This window comes from Salvelinus namaycush, chromosome 7, assembly GCF_016432855.1.
Source record: "Salvelinus namaycush isolate Seneca chromosome 7, SaNama_1.0, whole genome shotgun sequence".
NCBI classification, from domain to species: domain Eukaryota; kingdom Metazoa; phylum Chordata; class Actinopteri; order Salmoniformes; family Salmonidae; genus Salvelinus; species Salvelinus namaycush.
This window is the reverse complement of record NC_052313.1, coordinates 58,309,241-58,327,269: the sequence shown is the minus strand read 5'-3', so window position 1 is coordinate 58,327,269 and position 18,029 is coordinate 58,309,241. Positions and strand designations below refer to the sequence as shown.

At 44.9% G+C, this 18,029-nt stretch overlaps 1 protein-coding gene across 4 annotated transcripts in view; it reads right to left on the bottom strand.

Annotated features, from left to right (window-relative positions):
- Positions 1 to 18,029, bottom strand: part of LOC120051520 (R3H domain-containing protein 1-like) — a 51,848-nt gene that overhangs the window by 20,968 nt on the left and 12,851 nt on the right. For 2 of the 4 annotated variants that reach the window (XM_038998438.1, XM_038998435.1), the window contains exons 2-11: positions 16,647 to 16,876; positions 10,818 to 11,109; positions 3,979 to 4,069; positions 2,832 to 2,970; positions 2,552 to 2,692; positions 2,243 to 2,351; positions 1,724 to 1,819; positions 1,567 to 1,592; positions 633 to 686; positions 312 to 529 (exon numbers count right to left, since the gene is read on the bottom strand). In XM_038998438.1, the coding sequence (XP_038854366.1) occupies positions 312 to 529; positions 633 to 686; positions 1,567 to 1,592; positions 1,724 to 1,819; positions 2,243 to 2,351; positions 2,552 to 2,692; positions 2,832 to 2,970; positions 3,979 to 4,069; positions 10,818 to 11,057 (1,114 nt within the window). In that variant the 5' untranslated portion in view covers positions 11,058 to 11,109; positions 16,647 to 16,876. The remainder of the gene's footprint in view (positions 1 to 311; positions 530 to 632; positions 687 to 1,566; positions 1,593 to 1,723; positions 1,820 to 2,242; positions 2,352 to 2,551; positions 2,693 to 2,831; positions 2,971 to 3,978; positions 4,070 to 10,817; positions 11,110 to 16,646; positions 16,877 to 18,029) is intronic. The other 2 variants (XM_038998436.1, XM_038998437.1) reach the window with 2 other exon arrangements.

The window sequence follows — 18,029 nt, the reverse complement described above, 5'->3', positions numbered from 1 at the left end:
AATTTCAACTCATGTCAGTCATAAACTAGTGTATCACATTGTCTAGGGGTGACTGACCACACTTGGGGTAAATCAGTTACCACCAAGTAGTCATGGACACAGAACACCTTTTTCTTCATTTGACAAAGAATTCAGAGGAGAAATTCAGCTTGTACGTCAGTGACATCACAATGTCTTAAAAACAGGTGCTTCACTGTGCTGTGGAACAAAGCAGACTGGACACGATACGTCGCACGTGCTTTTGATTACGTGTGCATGAGTCAGTGCCCCCCCCCCCCCCCCCCCCCACCCACCCTCCCCCCATTACTTGCCTGTTTTGGAGAGGCGTCCGGTGCTCTTGCTGCTGGCTGAGCTGTCTCCTCTGATGAGGACAGAGATGCTGCTGAAGCTGCTGGCCTTGGTCATGGTCGGCCTCAGGTTACGGTTGGAGCTGTCTGAATCAGTGCTGCTCCACGGCCGGGCATCACAGTTCTTGGGGTCATTCTCAGAGCTGCTCTGTCTACTGCTGGCTGATCGCCCGTCCCCTAGTCTGAGGAAACAAGGTATGGATGGATATATATATATATATGTGTGTGTGTGTGTGTGTGTGTGTGAGAGTGAGAGGAGAGAGATCTGTGACAGAAAGGAAGTACCTGAAGAGTTGCCGTCTCTGTTGTGTGCTGATACAAGCCTCTTCATCAGGGCTCCTGCATGGGGAGATGACCATGCAACATTATCAAAGGGTATCAAATCCATGTTGGACCAACCAGTCAAACCGTCCACGTTGGCCCAACCAGTCAAACCGTCCACGTTGGCCCAACCAGTCAAACCGTCCACGTTGGACCAACCAGTCAAACCGTCCACGTTGGACCAACCAGTCAAACCGTCCACGTTGGACCAACCAGTCAAACCGTCCACGTTGGACCAACCAGTCAAACCGTCCACGTTGGACCAACCAGTCAAACCGTCCACGTTGGACCAACCAGTCAAACCGTCCACGTTGGACCAACCAGTCAAACCGTCCACGTTGGACCAACCAGTCAAACCGTCCACGTTGGACCAACCAGTCAAACCGTCCACGTTGGACCAACCAGTCAAACCGTCCACGTTGGACCAACCAGTCAAACCGTCCACGTTGGACCAACCAGTCAAACCGTCCACGTTGGACCAACCAGTCAAACCGTCCACGTTGGACCAACCAGTCAAACCGTCCACGTTGGACCAGCCAGTCAAACCGTCCACGTTGGACCAACCAGTCAAACCGTCCACGTTGGACCAACCAGTCAAACCGTCCACGTTGGACCAACCAGTCAAAACGTCCACGTTGGACCAACCAGTCAAAACGTCCACGTTGGACCAACCAGTCAAAACGTCCACGTTGGACCAACCAGTCAAAACATCCACGTTGGACCAACCAGTCAAACCGTCCACGTTGGACCAACCAGTCAAACCGTCCACGTTGGACCAACCAGTCAAAACATCCACGTTGGACCAACCAGACAAAACGTCCATGTTGGCCCAACCAGACAAACTATCCACGTTGGACCAACCAGTGTCAAATTAGACAGATATGTGAATGATATTTACCTTCCATCTAGATGGAAATGATCTCCCTGTGGAAAAAAATACATCCATTTGAATATCTTACTTACATGTCATTTACAGTCCATAAAGCCTATCCATATTTTACTTCAAAATAAACACAAATGCATCATTAATCTAAATTGATTAGCCAAAATCTCACATCTGGTGCAAATATCCTGTCCCTGGCTCTCTGATAGTCCTCCTCTCTCTCCTCGATAGATTTGCTTCTCCTGTCGTCTTTCAGGCGCATTCGTATCTGCAAGCACATGCACAACTTAGCCAGCAGCTTCCGCGCAGCTTAGCCTAGCCAGCAGCTTCCGCGCAGCTTAGCCTAGCCAGCAGCTTCCGCGCAGCTTAGCCTAGCCAGCAGCTTCCGCGCAGCTTAGCCTAGCCAGCAGCTTCCGCGCAGCTTAGCCTAGCCAGCAGCTTCCGCGCAGCTTAGCCTAGCCAGCAGCTTCCGCGCAGCTTAGCCTAGCCAGCAGCTTCCGCACAGCTTAGCCTAGCCAGCAGCTGGAACAGCAGCACCAGATTGTCACCCTATCAATGGCCCTCGCCAAATGGCACACTATTCCCTATATACTTTACTTCTGTTGACCAGGGCCCATAGGGCACTATATAAAGGATAGGGTGTCATTTGGGACACAGCGTGACATTTGATTGGAACACAGAAACCGCCTACCATGCCGTCTTCCCGGTCGAAGCTGGCGTTGTCTCTTTTGAGAATGTAGCGTTTTTGGAAATCGTCTGTTTTGTCGTCTTTTATGTGTTCTGAGAATTTTTGATCTGGTCTGTGGAAGAGAATTTACATTGGTGGAAGTTCAGAGGCGTGGGGGAAGAAATCTACACCAAATACATACTTTCAAAGCAATTTGATGTATTTAAGCTTCATAGAATCTAATAAAATGTATTATTGTGGTTCAGTATAAATCCTGAAAATAATGTATTATAAAATGTTTTGAAACTGACTGGTACCAAATGAAAAACATACATTCTTGTATTGCTAGTTTTGTTGATGATGACCGACTTCCCGGTGGGGTCAACATTGTGATCCATGCCAAAGTAGGCAGCCACTCGGTGTAGCAGCATTCTATGGTACGACGTCATGGGAGGGAACTTCCTCTTCTGGCTTCTAGGAAACACGAGAGCTGAATGAGCTTTACTGAAAGGCTAAAATAATACAACTATAGAATTGAATTTAAATAAAATTGCATTAACTATAAATAAAATACATGAAATCAATCAATAAATGTATTAATTAAATAACTTACTCATTATTACTGATAAAATCCAGAATGTCCTGCTCCAACTTCAACAGCATCATTCTGTCTCTGGGGTTGTTCTTAAGAGTGTTGACCAGGAACTCATGCAGGTCTATTCCAGTAGAGTCTGTGTAGTCCTGGCTGGAATCTAGACACAAGAGGACCAATCATTCTGGTAATGGTGCTCTATACACAACACATCTCTGTGGACTATGGGGTGTGTTCGTAAATTCACTCTGGAGTGACACTAAGCACACAGCCAAGACAACGCAGGAGTGGCTTCGGGACAAGTCTCAATGTTCTTGAGTGGCCCAACCAGAGCCCGGACTTGAACTCGAACCAACATCACTGGAGAGACCTGAAAATAGCTGTGCAGCGACGCGCCCCGTCGAACCTGACAGAGCTTGAGAAGATCTGCAGAGAAAAATGGGAGAAACTCCCCAAATACAGATGTGCCAAGCTTGTAGTGTTATACAAGAAGACTCGATGCTGTAATCGTTACCAAAGGTGCTTCAAAGTACTGAGTAAAGGGTCTGAATACTTATGTAACTGTGATATCAGTTTAATACATTTGCAAAAATTGATAAAAAACAGTTTTTGCTTTGTCAATTTGGGGTATTGTGTGTAGATTGATGAGGGAAAAAAACGATTTAATACATTTTAGAATAAGGCTGTAACGTAACAAAATGTGGTAAAAAGTCAAGGGGTCTAAATACTTTCCGAATGCACTGCAACTGTGCTGCTGGCAACAATTTCATTACATCATTTTCTCCATTTACTGACACCGGTCAAATTCAATATTATATTCATATTCAATGGGTGTTGCGTGTGCGTAAATTAAAATTGGTTATTGTGCGCTCTGGCACACTCACACGTGAGTGCTCTGAAAGCAGAGTAGATAGCCAGAGTGAATTTCCGAAAGCACCCATAGTCTCCTAGGATTCTATATTAGATTTCTCAGAGAGCTCCATGTTCCGGAATCAGTTCATTAGTTCTCTAGACTAAAGCTCACAACATGTCTCCAAGGTCTTGTATTGTAACATACAAACACAACCGTGTCTGTCTGTCTGTGAAGGCAGGGATGGCCATTATATTCTCTCTCACTATTTACAACACAAAGATAACAATGAACCTCTCCGCCAACTCTCCCACACACCTCTTGAGAGCATTTTCCTGGGCATCTTCTCTGGTTTCTCCACCTTCTCCTCCTTGGCAGACAGCTCCTCCTTATCAAAGGACTGGGATATCTGGATGTGAATTTGAAGAGTAAGAAATAAAAACTTCAGTGGTAGCTACTGGCAGCCTATTCCCTATGGGCCCTGGTCAAAAGTAGTGCACTACATAGGGAATAGGGTGCCATATGAGAATTACACTAAAATTAAAACAGAATTAATTAGCATGTCACATTAAGAATTTGCATCTAATTATCCTCACAATCGCACACTTGGTTGGAAGTTAATTAAAAAATATTTAAGGGGTTTACATGTTTAGCTTGTGCAAACAAGTATCTGCCGACCGAACTCATTTAAAAAACATCTGATGTACTACGAGAGCTCTGTTTTCCTTTCAAATAACATCTAAAACCCTGTGCTGCACCGAGCGATAAACCTTCCTCCTCTACGTACCATAATCACCTCAGCAATTACATCACAACTTTGTTTTATTTAGTCATTAAACACCTGAAAATCATACATCCTTTTGACATTACAATGATGTGACTAAACAAACACTAACAGTACATGGACCTACAGAGGAGTGAATACTGAGAGTCAAATATAGATCTGCTCTATGTTGGGGGAAGAGAATACATTCAACAGAAAGCCTGTCTCATCTTCAACACCTTCACATCCATCAATAGAAAGCCTGTCCTATCTTCCACACCTTCACATCCATCAATAGAAAGTCTGTCCCAGTTTCCACACCTTCACATCCATCAATAGAACGCCTGTCCTATCTTCCACACCCATCAACAGAAAGCCTGTCTCATCTTCCACACCTTCACATCCATCACTAGAAAGCCTGTCCTATCTTCCACACCTTCACATCCATCAATAGAAAGCCTGTCCTATCTTCCACACCTTCACATCCATCAATAGAAAGCCTGTCCTATCTTCCACACCTTCACATCCATCAATAGAAAGCCTGTCCTATCTTCCACACCTTCACATCCATCAATAGAAAGCCTGTCCTATCTTCCACACCTTCACATCCATCAATAGAAAGCCTGTCCTATCTTCCACACCTTCACATCCATCAATAGAAAGCCTGTCCCAGTTTCCACACCTTCACATCCATCAATAGAAAGCCTGTCCCAGTTTCCACACCTTCACATCCATCAATAGAAAGCCTGTCCTATCTTCCACACCTTCACATCATCAATAGAAAGCCTGTCCCAGTTTCCACACCTTCACATCCATCAATAGAAAGCCTGTCCCAGTTTCCACACCTTCACATCCATCAATAGAAAGCCTGTCCCAGTTTCCACACCTTCACATCCATCAATAGAAAGCCTGTCCTATCTTCCACACCTTCACATCCATCAATAGAAAGCCTGTCTCATCTTCCACACCTTCACATCCATCAATAGAAAGCCCGTCTCATCTTCCACACCTTCACATCCATCAATAAAAAGCCTGTCCTATCTTCCACACCTTCACATCCATCATTGCCTTTATTGTACCAGATGAAAGAACTCCCTTTGGAAGACTTGTTGCAAGACAAGCATAGAAATTAAATGACTAGAATGTGGGGGGGGAGGGGGGGGGGCCTCATATCACAGCCATTTGACACTTGCTTGAATGATTATATTTTATAATGGTGGCAGGTAGCCTAGTGGTTAAGAGCGTTGGGCCAATCGAAAGGTCGCTGGTTCAAATCCCTGAGCTGACTAGGTGAAAAATCTGTTGATGTGCCCCTGCCCTAACCCTAATTGTGCCTGGAAGTCGCTCTGGATAAGAGTCTGCTAAATTACTAAAATATGAATTATTAAATGTCTAAGGCTTAGCGAGCATGGAGAATATTACAACCATTTGACAGTACTCACTTGAATGAAAATGTACATTCCAATCATTCCAGTTCTGTGTGTTTCAAGGTCTTCTCAGCATCCCAGCCCTGACTTTGGTTTAACCCCGCTATTCATCTTAATCTCTGCTGTGCTTCATTCCCTGCTCTGATTCACTATTCAACACTAGTACAAAAGGCAGAGGAGCTAAAAGCTGAGCAGCACACTGAAACTCATTCTGCGACCTAAATGACACCCTATTCCCCATATAGGGCACTACTTTTGACCAGGGCCCATAGGGAATAGGGTGCCATTTGGAACGCAGATTCAGAGTGCTGGCTGCAAGAAGCTTAAATTAAATACCACTTCAGGATAGAGGCAACTAGGTAAAGAAGTTGGGAGCCAGTAGTTTCTGGAAGGGAGATGTAATGTTTACATTAGTGATATAAAATGGTAGCCTAGTGGTTAGAGCGTTGGGCCAGTAACTAAAGGTTATATATACTCTGCCTCTCAGGGAGGCTTTGCTGTAGTGATACAGCACAACAGGTTAACAAAAATAACTAACGTTGCTACAGAAAAGCATCAAAGAGAGATGTGAGGAAGGGAGGGCACGTGGAGAGAGGGCAAAAGAGAGAGAGGAAGAGAAAGATGAGAAAAAGAGAGGGAGGAAGAAGAGAAAGATAGATAAGAGTGAAAGAGGACTGAATAGAACTCAGAGAAGGAGGGGGTTAAATCTCACACTAGTTCAAGGAAGTCTATCCATTTAAACACACGGTCAGGGTTTCCTAGTAACCGGTTTCACAGCAAGGACAATGCATCTTTACAGAGAAGCAGAATCATTTATTTTCTCGTCTACACCAAGGAAACATTTTCACTCAAGGAGAAATAATTGGCATAAAAAATTGCAGCTTAACATAGAAAAAGACAAACCCCTCCCAAAAAGATAACCTATATCACTTCAAACACCACTAGCCATGGACATGTTTGAGTGGTGCTGACAGACAAAGGAATAGGTTGAAGGAAGCTTAACATCAGTGACAACCGTACTATTCAATTATATCAATCCACAGGTCTCCATGTTCTGACACGTGAAAATACAATGTTCTCCAAGATGGATGGGCCTAATACAGGACGTGCACACACACACACACACACACACACACACACACACACACACACACACACACACACACACACAACGGCTGGTGGTGGAGAACACCCTGGTGGTTTTGATGAAGTTAGTGCTGACTGGATGAAATGCAAGGCCCTCTAGCTGCTGGCTCGTGTGTGTGTCTGGTGAGAAGGCAGAGTGACGTTTGTGAAATGAGCCACAGCTAATGGGGTAGAAGGAGTCGTCTGGGGGTTTACCCAAAGGTGTGTGTCTGTATGTGAGCGTGTGTGTCTAAAGGTTTACCTGAGGATCTGGTGTCAGCTGGTGTGCTGTTAGAAAGGGAGGAGAGGACTCTTCACAGACAGCCAGGCTCCGTACTAACTTTACCTTGGCCTTGGACTGAGGGAGAGTACAGTATATTGACAACGGTTCAAAATATATTCCTTTAGATGACGTGCGTTGATCATTTCAAAACACGAACGCGAACCGACCAAGTAAAAATACAAACCAAAACGTAAAGGCCAGCAAGCAACAAGCATCACGACCAACAGAATATGTTCAGACCTCAAAATGAGTTGGGTGAATCAAATCCAATCCATGTAACTAACGTGATGGTTAGCAAACACGTAAATACACAGAAATAAGTCAGTTTAAACGTCTGAACATCATGCAAGAGAAGATACATAATACTAATGCAGCACTACAAGTCTGGATGGTTTTAAAGGGATGACTTAAATCACGTGTCAAACTCATTCCACCGGATGGTTTTAAAGGGATGACTTAAATCACGTGTCAAACTCATTCCACCGGATGGTTTTAAAGGGATGACTTAAATCACGTGTCAAACTCATTCCACCGGATGGTTTTAAAGGGATGACTTAAATCACGTGTCAAACTCATTCCACCGGATGGTTTTAAAGGGATGACTTAAATCACGTGTCAAACTCATTCCACCGGATGGTTTTAAAGGGATGACTTAAATCACGTGTCAAACTCATTCCACCGGATGGTTTTAAAGGGATGACTTAAATCACGTGTCAAACTCATTCCACCGGATGGTTTTAAAGGGATGACTTAAATCACGTGTCAAATTCATTCCACCGGATGGTTTTAAAGGGATGACTTAAATCACGTGTCAAACTCATTCCACCGGATGGTTTTAAAGGGATGACTTAAATCACGTGTCAAACTCATTCCACGGAGGGCAGTGTCTGCAGGTCCCTTGTACTCGATTGATAAATGAAGGTTACGAATTAGTAAAGAACGCCACTCACCTGATTGTCTAGGTCTTAACTGAAAGGACAAACCCCAAACCCTCTGACACTAGGGCCTCCACGGAATGAGTATGAACACCCTGTTCACTACAGAACAAGAACCAAGTCAACAGCAGGCAAATATATAATAAGACATATTGGATAAATCCGTCTTCTCAGCAGAAACACTTGAGATAAAATGATAATGTATGAGGTAGTTGCCAGGCAGACATGCCAGGCATCATGCTAATCCACCGACTGTACCTTAGAGCCCCTCACTGGCTGGCCAGCTGATACAGGAGACTGCTGCTGTCCAAAACGGACCACAAAAAGGAGGAGTTTAGCTAACAAAACTACAAGGTTAAATAATATTGTGGTCCAGAACAACAGGAAGGCTGAATACATACATCATACATGTTGGACGTCAACGTACACCCTACTAAAGAGCTCGGCCAATCAATATAGGCATGTGACAAAACACGAGGAGGAGCCCTTTTTGGGCCAAGATGAATTCTCACCCTAGTGATTCAAACACCTTCCTGTCTGAGAAATTAGACCCAGAATTCTGTCTGACTACTATGTACATTTAACTGAATTTTCTCTCAGATTATTTTCACATCTCTCTCTCTCTCTGACCCATTTTCCTGTCATGTAGACTAGAGCAAAGAGAAGTGTTCTGAGGTTGGAGAGGAACAGGAAGCAGGAGAGGAATGGTGTGGTGAGACAGAGCAGTGTTCTGAGTTTGAAGAGGAGCAGGAAGCAGGAGAGGAATGGTGTGGTGAGACAGAGCAGTGTTCTGAGTTTGAAGAGGAGCAGGAAGCAGCAGGGGGGACGACATCTCAGTGCCTCTGCTCTTCGTGTGTGTGTTTGTTCGAGCGTGCGCGCGTGTGTGTGCAGGGTGAGGTCCTAGAGAGTCAGAGGCGAAAGCTGAGTCTGATTTAGACAGAACGGCTGGCAGGCCCCATGCTCCTCTCGGGCTGCCGCTGAGACACCGTCTGTACACACACACACTCTCTCTTCACTTGGTCCCGTCCTCTAAAACCAACCAGAGGACAGTTCCTTTCCCCGCTGCGCTGGAGGGTCAGATAACATTAATGAAATAAAGATGGAAATGGACCGTTTCCATTTCCAGGCATGTGTACGACCCTTAGAGACTGTGTGGTGTGTGTGTGTGTGTGTGTGTGTGTGTGTGTGTGTGTGTGTGTGTGTGTGTGTGTGTGTGTGTGTGTGTGTGTGTGTGTGTGTGTGTGTGTGAGACAGTAGGTGTGAACGCACCAGTAGATCAGATAATTGAACAGGGCAGAAAGGAAAGGAACAATGAGAGGAGAGAGAAGGAAACGCTGACGTCTGCACTACAAGGTACCTGGCCTGAGAGAGAGAACGTGGCAGGGGCAGATGGTGGCAAAGTCACAGAGGAGACACACACAGAGAAACACACACCCCTCCCTCCCTCTCCCCATCCGGCACCCATTCAGTCTCTCTCTCAGGGTGACACACAGGAAGTTTGTAGATAAGCCAGGATTTGAGATCCAGATTATCTGTCTTCTTCAGTCTGGCTGGGGCGCCAGCCACCGACCGCTTTTACTTGTTCTGCTTCCCATTTATACTCCTGCCTGTCAACATTACCTCCTACCCTGAGACAATACCCTGTCAACATTACCTCCTACCCTGAGACAATACCCTGTCAACATTACCTCCAACCCTGAGACAATGCCCTGTCAACATTACCTCCTACCCTGAGACAATACCCTGTCAACATTACCTCCAAACACTGAGACAATACCCTGTCAACATTACCTCCAAACACTGAGACAATACCCTGTCAACATTACCTCCAAACACTGAGACAATACCCTGTCAACATTACCTCCAACCCTGAGACAATACCCTGTCAACATTACCTCCAACCCTGAGACAATACCCTGTCAACATTACCTCCAACCCTGAGACAATACCCTGTCAACATTACCTCCAACCCTGAGACAATACCCTGTCAACATTACCTCCAACCCTGAGACAATACCCTGTCAACATTACCTCCAACCCTGAGACAATACCCTGTCAACATTACCTCCAACCCTGAGACAATACCCTGTCAACATTACCTCCAACCCTGAGACAATACCCTGTCAACATTACCTCCAACCCTGAGACAATACCCTGTCAACATTACCTCCAACCCTGAGACAATACCCTGTCAACATTACCTCCAACCCCTGAGACAATACCCTGTCAGCATTACCTCCAACCCTGAGACAATACCCTGTCAGCATTACCTCCAACCCTGAGACAATTCCCTGTCAACATTACCTCCAACCCTGAGACAATGCCCTGTCAACATTACCTCCAACCCTGAGACAATACCCTGTCAGCATTACCTCCAACCCTGAGACAAAGGAACGTTTTGCTGCACTGTATCAGCACATCTTTCACCAACTTGTTTCATCTGTTACATTAGAGTATTTTAATGACTGATTGTGAGCTCAATGACATTACCATATTTCAATTATATTACCATATTTACCAGAGTAGTGGTAAAACATGTTCAAATTCTGGATGTGTTAATGGAAAACTGATCTTCTCATTGGTCCACACTAAAAGGCTGTTTATGTTTACACCGGTGTGTTTACCTGTGACGTTTCCCTCTTGTTGTCACAGCAGCTTCCGTCTTGGTGACCGGTGGCATTGTGTTCCAGCACCAGGCTCCCAGCCTGTTTGGGTTTGTCCTTCACACCGTTCCGTCTGCTGTCTGCTCCTAGTGTTGTGGTTCCGGTCCAGTCTGCTGCCTCCAGCTCCACTTTAGCCTCACAAACCTTCATGGTCTCAGTCCTACTGATGTCCTTTACAGTAACAGGATCAGACATCCTCATCAGACGCACAGCTTACAGAGAGTCTCTATACAACACTGCTGTTACTGGGGTCCTAGAGATGGAGACAGAGACAGACAGACGATGGAGAGAGACTGGGATTTTACTAATCAAAATGCAAATCATTTTCCATTAGAGCTACATCAAAAGACATTTACACCTACAGTCAGAGAAGAGAGAGAGAGAGAAAACATGGGCATTGAAATATCATGCATTTACAGAGAACAGATAGAGGGAAAACATGGGCATTGAAATATCATGCATTTACAGAGAACAGATAGAGGGAAAACATGGGCATTGAAATATCATGCATTTACAGAGAACAGAGAGGGAAAACATGGGCATTGAAATATCATGCATTTACAGAGAACAGAGAGGGAAAACATGGGCATTGAAATATCATGCATTTACAGAGAATAGAGAATGAGAGAAAACATGGGCATTGAAATATCATGCATTTACAGAGAACAGAGAAAGAAAACATGGGCTAAAGAGAAATTGTAAACATCTCTATTAGTTAGAACATCTGAAATCTAATGACTACTGTAATGGGGCTAATGCAGGGACAGTGACAGGGCAGTGGTTTTTGGTAATAATGTAGCAAGTCTCTCTTGCAGCAGCAGTAGCATAGACAAGAGGGGTGGGGAGGCTTAGGGAAGGAGACAGAGAGAGGAGAAGGACAGAGACAGAGGAGAAGAGGGAAGGAGACATCATAGAGAGGAAAAGATGGGAGGGTTAGGGAAGGAGACAGAGAGAGGAGAAGGAAGGAGACAGAGGAGAAGAGGGAAGGAGACATCAGAGAGGAAAAGATGGGAGGGTTAGGGAAGGAGACATCTGGTTTATGAGAGCTGTGATTAATGATTTTAATTAGAGGTTGAGAGGCCCCATCTGATTCAGTCCCTGACATTAACACTGTGGCTCTGTGCCTCTGTCTCAATTTGGCTTTCCTTGAATCCTTCTCAAACCCCATGGTGGAGAAGGTCAGAGGGGAGTGACCAATTCATTTTGAGGAGAGAGGAATCCCAGAAAGACACATTGAGAAAGAGACAGTCAGTACTGTGAGACAGTCAGTACTATTGGAGGACAGAGCTTGTGGCTATAGAAAAATCCCACTGACACCCTGGATTCCAGAATGTTCAAAGAGTGCAATGACTCCATGACTCTACGGCCCTCTCTATAGACAGGTATCAATAAAACCTCACAATACAGTGTAGAACGTTCCATTTGACTGCTGATGGGCAAGGAGACCACCAGCTCCTCGAAACCATGTTGTCAACCAGGTTTCAATATCATCACCTCTTGAAGAGCAGAGTCAGAACTTCACATTTCCCAAAATTCCCCATTTAGCTTCATCAGAGTTATACAGCAAGGACCTGAATGCTTTTCATGATCCGTAAGTTTAGCAATTGATCATGTAATTTCAGATCGATGAAGGTAGCATTTTACCGGAGAACAGTAGGCTGTCTACACAGAGAAAAGTACCAGAGAACAGTAGGCTGTCTACACAGAGAAAAGTACCGGAGAACAGTAGGCTGTCTACACAGAGAAAAGTACCGGAGAACAGTAGGCTGTCTACACAGAGAAAAGTACTGCAGAACAGTAGGCTGTCTACACAGAGAAAAGTACCAGAGAACAGTAGGCTGTCTACACAGAGAAAAGTACTGCAGAACAGTAGGCTGTCTACACAGAGAAAAGTACCAGAGAACAGTAGGCTGTCTACACAGAGAAAAGTACCAGAGAACAGTAGGCTGTCTACACAGAGAAAAGTACCAGAGAACAGTAGGCTGTCTACACAGAGAAAAGTACCAGAGAACAGTAGGCTGTCTACACAGAGAAAAGTACCAGAGAACAGTAGGCTGTCTACACAGAGAAAAGTACTGCAGAACAGTAGGCTGTCTACACAGAGAAAAGTACCAGAGAACAGTAGGCTGTCTACACAGAGAAAAGTACCGGAGAACAGTAGGCTGTCTACACAGAGAAAAGTACCGGAGAACAGTAGGCTGTCTACACAGAGAAAAGTACCGGAGCACAGTAGGCTGTCTACACAGAGAAAAGTACCAGAGAACAGTAGGCTGTCTACACAGAGAAAAGTACCAGAGAACAGTAGGCTGTCTACACAGAGAAAAGTACTGCAGAACAGTAGGCTGTCTACACAGAGAAAAGTACCTGAGAACAGTAGGCTGTCTACACAGAGAAAAGTACCGGAGAACAGTAGGCTGTCTACACAGAGAAAAGTACCAGAGAACAGTAGGCTGTCTACACAGAGAAAAGTACCGGAGAACAGTAGGCTGTCTACACAGAGAAAAGTACCAGAGAACAGTAGGCTGTCTACACAGAGAAAAGTACCGGAGCACAGTAGGCTGTCTACACAGAGAAAAGTACCGGAGAACAGTAGGCTGTCTACACAGAGAAAAGTACCAGAGCACAGTAGGCTGTCTACACAGAGAAAAGTACCGGAGCACAGTAGGCTGTCTACACAGAGAAAAGTACCGGAGCACAGTAGGCTGTCTACACAGAGAAAAGTACCAGAGAACAGTAGGCTGTCTACACAGAGAAAAGTACCAGAGAACAGTAGGCTGTCTACACAGAGAAAAGTACCAGAGAACAGTAGGCTGTCTACACAGAGAAAAGTACCGGAGAACAGTAGGCTGTCTACACAGAGAAAAGTACCGGAGCACAGTAGGCTGTCTACACAGAGAAAAGTACTGGAGAAAAGTAGCTCCACATCAGTCAAAGCACAATCTGCTGATAGATGAGAATTCACCAACGGCCATTCTGAGTGGAGAAGTGCAACTGAAGAACGAAATTAGTCTGATGCCGAGCAGATATTACAATAAGAAGCATTGTAGATCTGCATTTACAAAACACACGAAGTTTTATCTTTCTGCGTTAGGGCGACACCTAAGATTAACGTGGCTGAATGAATAACGTCACGGTGCATCATATTGTGTTAGCTTTCTGCCGTGTTTGAGGTGTCAAAGCCCTTTGGATGAGTCATCTGTACAGCTGCCACTGCAGCTCGATTTCCTTGCGTTTTTCCTCTCAGTTCTGGGCGGTGTGCTTCTCCACTATCTTCTCAGAACAGTGCAGGCCCGTTGCCCTAGCGACGCCACACAGTGTCCTTCAGACAAGCATGCGGTCAAAACTTTGTGCAAATGAATAATGTCTCTCGCTCACATTCACTTGTAAAATGTCTAAACTCAACAAAAATATCATTCGGTAGCTCCTACCTATACATGTATAACTTTATGAGCTGCGTTGCCTGCCTTCGCAATTTGTTTGTTTTCGTTTGCACTCGTTAGCATATTTTGCTAGCAATATTTTGCTGTTACTTGTGCTAATTTTGTTGTTATTCTGCTAATAGACGCCCAACCGGCTTCTTTGCATGTTTGTGTACTAAGCCAGTAGTACCGTAAATCCCGGTGTGAGAGAAGGACGGTATGAGGATATGACAATCTGGAAACCGCCCAAACCTACTATAGATATTTCTATACAGCCATCTAGTTTATCCCCTGAATGTTAACTTGTTAACTAGCTATACTGACGTGATTTGTTGTTAGCCAACTAGCCAATTTGACGTGGTCCCTCAGTCAATGTCGTCTATCACGTCTGTCAGCAGCAATCCTGATTAAACCCTTATTAACAATGTTGAAACGGGGATAATGTTAGCCAACTTCGCTAGGTAGGCCTAGGTTGGTGGGAGAAAAAACTACATCAGGTCTACTTATCACTATATGTATGGTCAACTGTTTCTACCGGTAGCTAGCAAAGTAAACATTATCATCAGGTAGCTAGCAAAGTAAACATTATCATCAGGTAGCTTGCAAAGTAAACATTATCATCAGGTAGCTAGCAAAGTAAACATTATCATCAGGTAGCTAGCAAAGTAAACATTATCATCAGGTAGCTTGCAAAGTAAACATTATCATCAGGTAGCTAGCAAAGTAAACATTATCATCGGGTAGCTAGCAAAGTAAACATTATCATCAGGTAGCTAGCAAAGTAAACATTATCATCGGGTAGCTTGCAAAGTAAACATTATCATCAGGTAGCTAGCAAAGTAAACATTATCATCAGGTAGCTAGCAAAGTAAACATTATCATCAGGTAGCTAGCAAAGTAAACATTATCATCAGGTAGCTAGCAAAGTAAACATTATCATCAGGTAGCTAGCAAAGTAAACAGTATCATCAGGTAGCTAGCAAAGTAAACGTTATCACCAGGTAGATAGCAAAGTAAACATTATCACCAGGTAGCTTGAAAAGTAAACATTATCATCAGGTAGCTAGCAAAGTAAATATTAGATAACAGTACATAGGCGAATTCGCCCTTCTGCTGCTTGACAGGCAGAGCCCACAAAGGATGGGAAATTAACCTAAAACCACTCATACTAGGCAAGTATATTTCACTTAATTTACATCACTCAAATCCAATTAATGGTGGGCAACATTGAGCGATATTGTGAGGCTACCCTCACATATCTACAGTTAAATGATCAATTGATGTTTGCTGATGAAAAGCATGCAGTTCCTTGCTGTAGAACTCTGATAGAGATAAACATGGAATAATGGGATGGGTAGTCCTGACTCTGCTCTTCAAGAGGTGCTGATATTACAACCAAATAGCTCATATATTTAACAATCCCTTGAAAACGGCACCTTACCTGTCCAAAAATGTAATCAGTAACGTAAGTTTTGGATTACCCAAACTCCGTAACGTAATCTGATTACTTCCCGTTACTTTTGGGTTACTTCCCCTTAATTTGTTTCATTAGTGCCTTGTTGATATAGTTCCAAAATGTTTTGTATATAAGCAATACAATTTTCAAGATACAGAAGTTCCAAAATACAGAAATATAGCAGGTATGATGTAAAATGCATCACACCGGCTTTGAGAAAAGGATCCATCAAACACATCTGGTGTGTCATCATAGTGGTCTCTGATTGGTGGTCACATCTGGTGTGTCATCACAGCGGTCTCTGATTGGTGATCAGACTCTCAGGTGGAACAAACTGAAACACTTTTTTCCATGCTAAATTGAATGTCACTGAGAAACCGAAAGGTGCCAAAATACATTTCTTTCTCTCACAAACATCCTTTCTGAATTTTTAAGTAATCATCTAGTTTTTCAAAAGTATCTAATCTGATTACAATATTTTAGCTGGTATTGTAACTGATACATGTTTTTTGTAAATCAGATGACATGTACTCAGTTACTCCCCAAAACCTGCTCCTTTCACATCCATCTTTAAACACTCTGTTCAATAACAAAATGTATGTTGTTCTTGTGTTCTGCAGTGTGCTATTTTAGTTATGTTACTGAATACTGAGTGGAAACTGGCTGAGAGGCAGGTCAAACATGTTCATCTTGAAGAGAAATAACTATAACACCAGGCTAGTCCACACCAGGCTAGTCCACATCTGTTAAGTTATTCCGGCACACCATATTTTCTACTCAAGTGCAGCATTGCTGATTTGTAATATCTGTCAGTCTCTCTCGACTGAAGTGATGTCAATGCTGTTTTTAATTTCCCCCCGGCCTCCAATGTACTTTGTGGCCAATGGCCTATTCTCCTTACAGGAAGCTACTTACTGGGTGCTCCTGGGCCTGTGGTGGTGACGTCCTACAGAGGGTGAGAAGGCTCTGGGGGCAGCAGTCCTGCGCCACCGCTGGTTTGTCACTGTAACGTCTCGTGCTGCTGAGCCTGTCGCTAACTCTGAGGGAGAGTCCCATGTCCTTAGCACCAGCTCGGAGTCTCTGGTGTCCAGATCTGAACGGCCTCGGTGGCACTGCCCTCCAAGCTGCTCATGGCCATCACAGACCTGTCACAGGGAGAGAAGAGGTCAGAGGGTCAGGACCCTTAGAGCACTGGAAAACACTGATGGAATGGGGTTATAGGTCGCTGACAGTGACAGGGTTGACATGGACAGACAGAGTCCAGGGGATATCACGTGTGTGAGTGCGAGAGAGAAAAATGGGGAAAGAAAGAGATAGGGAAAGAAACAGAAAGCGATATTGTGGCTGTGCATGCCTATGTGTAAAACAGGTTTCATCCATCAGAGCCATTGAGTGCATGGAGGTCGTGTTAAACCCACTCTGTCGTGCCAGTTATGTAAAACAGAGCAGCGTTACATATTCAGGAATAACAGCCGTAAAAAACAGAAGTTAACACTTTTCAATCAAAACCCTATGATATTTAGAATACCAATGTTGGAGTGGACACTGACAGACATATCATTTCCCAAATGGAAGCTTCACATCGAAGGTAACAGACCAGATTCTCCATCAGTCAGAAGGGCTCTACATCTATGCCCATGTTCTGCTACTCCACTCCAACCTTCCTCCTAGTCCCAGAGCTCAGTGCTATCTACCGGGCAGAGCGCCCGCCACAGTAAGCTCTCTCTGGCAACCAGTAGGCAGTCCCGTCTCCTGTCTCCACACAGTCCCGTCTCCTGATCCCACACAGTCCCGTCTCCTGATCCCACACAGTCCCGTCTCCTGATCCCACACAGTCCCGTCTCCTGATCCCACACAGTCCCGTCTCCTGATCCCACACAGTCCCGTCTCCACACAGTCCCGTCTCCTGTCTCCACACAGTCCCGTCTCCTGTCTCCACACAGTCCCGTCTCCTGTCTCCACACAGTCCCGTCTCCTGTCTCCACACAGTCCCGTCTCCTGTCTCCACACAGTCCCGTCTCCTGTCTCCACACAGTCCCGTCTCCTGTCTCCACACAGTCCCGTCTCCTGTCTCCACACAGTCCCGTCTCCTGTCTCCACACAGTCCCGTCTCCTGTCTCCACACAGTCCCGTCTCCTGTCTCCACACAGTCCCGTCTCCTGTCTCCACACAGTCCCGTCTCCTGATCCCACACAGTCCCGTCTCCTGATCCCACACAGTCCCGTCTCCTGATCCCACACAGTCCCGTCTCCTGATCCCACACAGTCCCGTCTCCTGATCCCACACAGTCCCGTCTCC